Here is a 7,735-nt window from a genome sequence, read left to right as displayed (position 1 = left end):
CCCAAACCCCCCCCCCACACACACACACACACACACACACATCCTTTTTGATGCATCGTTCCCGGATGCCAGTGAACACTGTTTAAGGATGTGAATAATAGCGCGAGTGTGTGTGTCACTGTCTGCTTGGGATGCCCATCGCATGGCTGGTTTCCCCCTGTAATCAGCAGTAATTGTGGCGAGTTGCGACGGCGATTACTGAATCAACTCACCATTACATCAGGCGCTGTGCTCTCCTGTTGTGAATCACTACATGATACCCCTCTTCCCCTCTCCTTGCTTCCCTTTCCCTTTCTCCCCCTCCCCCTCTGTCTATGTCTATCTTATTGGTGCAGGAAACATACAATCACAATGTGAAGGCGTGTTAAAACGTTGTCGTTAAACATTTAATACAATAACAATTTAATAACAAGTAAAGTTCAAATAAGTAGGTGAAAAGTACACGACCAAGATTATGTGTTAACACTATGCAATTAATTATAGCGACATTTGGCCATCAAATCTGCTGACTTAGCTATTGTAAAGTTTTTGATAGTGACTTTAATATAGTTACAGAATACTCAACGTCTTTTCTCTCTCTTGCACTTTATGTCTCTCTCTGTCTCTCTCTGTTGAATGGTCTAATTACATCTCTGATTCTCCCTCCTTCTCCCTCTCCCCCTCTCTCTCTCTCTCTCTCTCCCTCTCCCAGCGCCGGTCTTCTACCTGGCCACCCGCTCTACCACGTGGACGAGAGCGACGGCTTCGTGGAGGTGCAGGTGTGGCGGACGGGCACCGACCTGTCCAAGGTCGGCTCCGTCACCGTGCGATCCCGCAAGACCGACCCCGTCTCCGCCGAAGGTAGGCCTCACGCAGGGGGCCCCAACCCACCGGCGACTGCGCCCTCCAGACCTGGCCTCCCTCTAACGCCAGGGCTCCGCCGAATAAAGCCTTCATCCTCCCGTCACATCAGCCCTCCCCCACGCAGATCTGTTCCCCACGAACCGTTCCTTTGAACATCGAACGCGATCAATGTAGGGGGATGTCATCATTCATGAGTGGAATCAGTGAGTTGAGGGCCCGCTGTCTGCCGTTGACAACTGAAGCTCTGTGATTTTCTCTGCCTCGGCGCAGTGGAGCATCGGAGCAACGCGGGCGGCGGAGCACCTTGCATTGATTATTGCGGCAGCGTTTCCAAGCCGCGTGCAGAGGCTGACGGAAGGCTCATTAAAGCAGGAGCCGGACGGCTCCGGCGGAGCCGAGCCCGTTAGAAAGTCTGGTTTTGGACTCCTCTGTCAGCACATCCACGGAGCAAAACAGCGTTCCAAAGAAGCGGCGCTGGGCCCACATCGCGTTGGCACAGCACCGTCCTTTGGAGCATTGTTTTGCTGTTGAAATCGTCGAAATGTGCTTCTAAAAAAAGCAGAGGGTGCACCACAAGCCCGCTGAAGACGCACAGTCCTTTTTATTCATTATTCTGGTGTCGGTTGGAGTCTAAAACAAATCACTACGTGGTTGCCGGACGTGTGTTCCCTGCTCGACCAATCAATCGGAAGATGTGCTGACTGCGAAGTATAAACCGGCCCTCAGGCAACGACACCCTCACACCTCACTCCTGTGATTGATTGTAGAAGTTAATCGATTGGTTCCCGGATAAATAATGACGAATGAAGTTGGTACGATCACGAGGTTGTGAGGGAAACCAACACACTAAGTAGGGGATGGGGGATAGGGGGGGGGGGGGGGGCATCACTGGAGAGAGTCACCGAGCATGAATAGTAATCAGGACGTTTAGAGCCCCATTGCTAGGCTGTCACGCCTGGCCTCGTTCCCTGCTAGCTGAGCCGCCCGAGGAGGCGTAGGATTAGCGCGGGGCGCTACATGACCTGAGGAATGTAAACAGTGTTTTGGCTCAAGTGGTGGGGGGGGGGGGGGGGGGTGGGGTTGTGGGCTTGAGGGGTGGTCGGTGTCGTCAGGACATTGCTCACGAAGACCGACAGGTAGAGACAGCGTTATGGTTACACTGGGGTTAAACCTCTGATCTAGTGCCTGTCTGCAGCAGAGCACCACCTCTCTTCTCCGCTCCCTCTCGGAGCCGCTGCGTCCGGTGGCGCCGCGAGCACTCCTCCTCCTACTCCTCCTACTCCTCTTCACCTCCCCCCCTCCCCCTCCCTGTTCTCCTCCTCCTTCTCTTTCTGATCCGACTCCTCCCCGCCTCCCCCGTGTTCTCCTCCTCCTCCTTCTCCTCCTGATCCTCCGACTCCTCCCCCCCATCCCCCTCCATGTTCTCCTCCTCCTCCTGATCCTCCTCCTGATCCTCCTTCCCCCCCCGTCCCCCTGTCCCCCTGTCCCCCTCCATGTTCGCCTCCTCCTCCTGATCCTCCTCCTGATCCTCCTCCACCCCCCCCCTGTCCCCCTCCATGTTCTCCTCCTCCTCCTGATCCTCCTCCTGATCCTCCTCCCCCCTGTCCCCCTTCATGTTCTCCTCCTCCTGATCCTCCCCCCCCCGTCCCCCGTCCCCTGTCCCCCTCTCCATGTTCTCCTCCTCCCACTCACTGTCCTCTTGCTCCACCACATTTTCACTGGCTTTTCTTTGTGTTTTTCAGGGTCAACCCCAAGTGTTTCATATCGCTCTCACATTCACACAAACTGAGCCGGGCCTCATGTGGGTCTGTGAGAGGTTGTCTCATCAATACCTGGACATTTCACAGCCGGGTGAACAGAAGCCCTGACTGCCCACGCTCTCAAATTCTCCTCACTTCCCCTGCAAGTCCCTCAGTTCTCTGAATAAGGAGGTGGTTAATTCACTCCTCCTCTCCTCTCCTCTGAATAAGGAGGTGGTTAATTCACTGCTTCGCTCCTCTGAATAAGGAGGAGGTAAACTCACTCCTCCTCTCCTCTCCTCTGACTTAGGAGGTAGTTAATTCACTCCTCCTCTCCTCTCCTCTGACTGGTGGGGGTTTAACTTTAATGAACAACGTTCATCTGTGCACCCTCTGTTAATTAATGCACTGGTTTACAAAACTTTTATTGTCAGACTCCCCTTTTGGCCAAAAAAGGTAATCCCCCCCTTCAGCCATTCCAACTAAACACAGACATTACTCTGTGTATGTCAAAGAATTTGGATTTTTCTGAGCAGTTTTCACAAGTCAGTTGAAATGAGTAGAACAGACATGTACTTGTACTCGTTGTGAGATGCTTCATTAAATTAGAGTTGCTTACAATGGATGTCGACAAAGTCTTCCCTCCCGGACAAGTAGTGCTTATATCTCCACCTTGAAAATGCCAACTTTTCATTGGATTGTTCCGGACTCGCCATCTCTGCTGCTTCTTCAAATCTGTTTGGTGTGTGTGTGGTGCGCGTGGCCTGGCTTGTGTGTAAAAACACTGGCTCAGATTGGCTACCATGAAACATGATTCTGCCTTAGCCAGTCATAATCGCTTATCTCGTTGTTAACCCACCCGGTCTCCTCACTAGCAGTATAGTATGTGTGTGGAGCCAGGGGTGCGTTCGGATTATGCAGTTTATTCAATCAATTCATAGTAACGCATTTAACGTTCAGTAACGATAACAGCGTTGTAACGACGGAAACAGTAATTAGTTAGATTACCCCGTTACTGAAAAAATAACGGCGTTACCTAACGCCGTTCTTTTAAACGGCGTCATTCCAAACACTGCTTCTAGCTCAGCAAAGTGGTGATCAAAAAATACCCTGTTTTTCCATTCATATTTAAAGAACAGCAAATACTACCTGGTCGCTATCATTTGCTTGGTAAACTTGTAGAGTAAAGAATTGATTTTGTTTTTGGTTTAAAGAAGTTATAGCCGCCGTGACGTGAAGCCTGTTAAGTCCTCAGACGGTCCATGCACGGCCATGGCAATCACAGGCCTAACATTTGCACGCTCTTATTGTGGAGCTTCAACATTTTAGAGGAGAGCGACACACGTCCAATCACGGCGTGAACCGTGCGCGATTAAATCCTTCTCGGTTCAGTCCTTTACTCACCACTCTTGTGTGCAACACATTTCTAATTGTTGGTTCCGCCTTTGAGTTGCTTTTTTCAGTGTGCGATTGAGCTTTTCTCCTCATTAGAATTCTTTATATTAGCCATTCCATCCCATCTTTCCTGCAACCCTCCTGCAGTACCCCTGCGCCTCCCACTCAGGGAGACACTAAATTAATGTAAAAGGAGAGGATGTGGAGAAAATTGAGTTTCCAAATTGTTTTTTTCTGTCCAAATTGTTTTCATTCTCTGGATTTACAGCTGTACTCTGTTTCTGTACTACAACGTTGGGCACAGAGCGAATACTAACTTCGACAAGACCTAACTTGTGCTCAGCTTAACGCTAGAGTTACAGCGCAGTGCGAGTGGAATCACAATGTGGAGGGGTTTGGAGCCTTGAGACCGGCCAAGTGGAAAACCCTCCTGCTAACAGGAAGGATGGGCCGCTATAATATTTTACGTCCAAGGGACCGTGAACTAGAGAGGGCCCAGAGGACCCTCGGAATTAATGAATGCTCAACCGCCCTCAAGGCTGGAGGCTCTCCACATTGTGATTCTAATTGAAGAATCACAAGTCTAGAGCTGTAGCTCTAGACTAGTTTCACACAGCACAAGTTACAAAAGTTTGTTTTTGGCCCACATTCGATTTCAAAATTGAGCCTAGATTCTAACAAATTCTTTCCACACATAAGTTAACCAAGTTTGCCAACCTGGATGTGTTTCTTCAAAGTATCTTTCCGTTAGGAGGTGGTTTAAAGCAACCTTTCACCTGTTTTGCTTATTTGTTCATTTAATGTCCACTTACCCACCCACAAATACATTAATGTCTATACCTTAGATAAGGGAAAAAGGCCTGTTCAGATTGGGCCGATTGCTTGGCCCGTACTATTGCTGCTTGTAGCTTTTTCGAGGACTGCTCATCCAAACAACCTCACACTGCACTTCCTTTGGCACTCAGCAATACATCCGCCAAGTGGGAAGTGGATCGGATGAATGGTTGTCCAGAAGGACAGAAATACAGACAGACAGACAGACATGTATACATACAGTACATACATTACATACAGAAATACATACAGAAATACATACATACAGAGACTCCTTCCATTTTAAGTTATAAGGTATATTCTCCGGTCCTTTATGTTAGAGGGGATTCAAGGTATACTTTAAGTTAGAAGGTGATAAATCATTCAGGTTCCTGTTTTGAGCTCCAAGGAGATGTAATGTATATGTTTTAAGTGGTAATTTATGTTTTTAGTTTGGAGGTGATTTATTTATAACATTATACCACAGCGTTATAATGTACTGGTAAATGAATCACCGGCCAACATGAGACAGGATGTGCTCACTCTGCATTATATTTTATATCCCATATATCCTGAATGCACACACATAACATGCAAGCACGCATACACACATACACAGATGCTCTCTCTCTTTCTCTACCACACACACACACACACCGCTACACACAGCTCCCCTCCAACACACACACACACACACACACACACACACACACACACACACACACACACACACACTCACCCCTACACACAGCTCCCCTCCAACACACACACACACACACAAACACCCTCACCCCCGCCTTCTCTCGTATGTGACCCATATCTGTGTATTTGCGGTGCAGCTGGCGAGGACTACGTGGGCATCAGCAGGAACCTGGACTTCGCGCCCGGGGTCAGCATGCAGACGGTGAGGGTGGCGGTGCTGGATGACCTGGGTCAGCCCCGTCTGGAGGGGGCTGAGAGCTTCCAGCTGGTGCTCCGCATGCCCATGAACGGCGTCCTGGGGGAGCCCAGCAAGACCACTGTGCTCATCAATGACTCCGTCTCAGACCGTGAGCACCACACGTTTATTATGACCTCTTCCTCTTCCTCTTCCTCTTCCTCTTCTTCTTCCTCTTCTTCTTCTTCTTCTTCTTCTTCTTCTTCTTCCTCTTCTTCTTCTTCTTCTTCTTCTTCTTCTTCTTCCTCTTCTTCTTCTTCTTTCTCTTCTTCTTCTTCTTCTTCTTCTTCTTCTTCTTCTCCCTCTTCTTCTTCTTCTTCTCCTTCTTCTTCTTCTTTTTCTTCTTCTTCTAATGTTGCATGTTTTTAAATGATTAAGGCCCCCACTAGTCAACGACTAACCCGCAACTGAATTATTATTATTTAAATATTATTGTTACATTTTTATTTTTTATTATGATTATTACAATTACATTATTATTGTATCGTCATAGTTATAATATTATGGATTAGTTGCAGTAATATTACAATTATTGTTCTTTGGAAATAGTTATAGTAGTCATAGTAGCAGTAGTAGTAGTAGGAGAAGTAGTATCAATAGTAGTTCTAGTATTACTATTATTCTAATTAATTTGATCATGATTTTAATATGATGTTTGTTAGTATTGTGAGTAATAGTTGGAGTAGCAGTATGACGAATATTGTTTTCTTTTGTCTTACTTTTTTCATAGTAGTAATACTAGTGTTATTGCTATGAACAAAAGTCATTATGATTATTAGTGTAATTATTATTATAGTAGTAATAATAGTGATATTTAGTACGGGGCTGTGTGGCTGTGCTCGGTGCCACTACTTGCTATACAACAATAGTAATAACCCGACCCTTATTAGAACATTGAGTGATCCAGTCCGTTATTGATCTTGCGTTATCGATGTGTTTAATTATTCATAAACGGGTTATTCCGGCCGCAGTGCCGAAGGTGCAGTTCCGGGACGCGGTGTACTCGGGGGAGGAGAGCGGGGGCGGGGTGGTGGCGGTGGTGTACCGCAGCGGGGACCTCGGCTACCGCTCCACCGTGCGCTGCTACACCCGCCAGGGCACGGCCCAGGTCATGATGGACTTCAACGAGAGGCCCAACACCGACGCCTCCGTCCTCACCTTCCTACCAGGTAAGCCCCTTTTTTTCCCTTCTTTTTATGCACATCATAGAGTGAGACTCGAGAGGACGGTATGGGAGACAGAGGTGGGGGGGACATGCGAGCAAAGGACCACGGGGCAGGATTCGAAACCCGGCGTCGCTGCGTTCAGGACTGCGCCTATTTGGGTACGCTTTACCCGCTGAGCCACCAGGGGGGGGCGCTCCGGTAATCCCTTTTTTAACCAGAGGGCTTTTACTTGTTTACTTAGTCCAAGCCGCGCTTTATCCGGGTCGAACAGCGGGGCTCCGCTGGATGCGCCGTCCTCGCATCGCCTCCAGGGTCACGCCAACGCGCCGCTGCGCGCGCTCCACGGGGTTTGAGTTGGAACAACATCAGACGGTCGTTTCATCATTCGTCATTTAATCAATCGTCATTTCATCGTTCGTCATTTCATCATTCGTCATTTCATCATTTGTCATTTCATCGTCGTTTGTCATTTCATCATCGTTTGTGAGTGAAGGCGTCGGTGGGTAGACAAGAGTTCGCCGTCAAGGACTGATGCTGATTGATGCTGTTTTGCTCGGACAATGGAGCCATCGGAGGCGCTGCCACACAGCGGAGCACCTTCCATTGGATGTATGAAAAGCGGCGCTTTACAATGTATGAAAAGCGGCGCTTTCAAATGCTTACAGAACGCTCAATAAAATAAACGCAGCAACCGGTCGAACCGTGGAGTAAACAGTCTCAAGGTATGACCTGGAATGGTCTCACCAGGGAGAACCAAACAAGGTTAAACCAGGGTAAACCAGTCTTAGCCAGTATCTTATCTGCTGCCAGCATCGTCTAACCCCAGTGTTAGCCAGGCTCCA

The 7,735-nt window shown here is 48.4% G+C and overlaps 1 protein-coding gene across 1 annotated transcript in view; it reads left to right on the top strand.

Moving 5' to 3' along the window:
* The window catches only part of frem2b (FRAS1 related extracellular matrix 2b), a gene marked incomplete at both ends in the record, with an annotated part of 88,810 nt that overhangs the window by 62,666 nt on the left and 18,409 nt on the right, over window positions 1-7,735 (top strand). The window contains 4 exon segments of the mRNA XM_084466376.1: window positions 692-703; window positions 706-840; window positions 5,630-5,839; window positions 6,699-6,896. Of these exon segments, the coding sequence (XP_084322502.1) occupies window positions 692-703; window positions 706-840; window positions 5,630-5,839; window positions 6,699-6,896 (555 nt within the window).

The sequence above is a fragment of the Micromesistius poutassou genome, assembly GCF_964030765.1.
Source record: "Micromesistius poutassou genome assembly, chromosome: 4".
In the NCBI taxonomy this organism is placed as follows: Eukaryota; Metazoa; Chordata; class Actinopteri; order Gadiformes; family Gadidae; genus Micromesistius; species Micromesistius poutassou.
The sequence above is the reverse complement of the archived record's forward strand: the minus strand, read 5'-3'. Positions and strand labels throughout refer to the sequence as shown.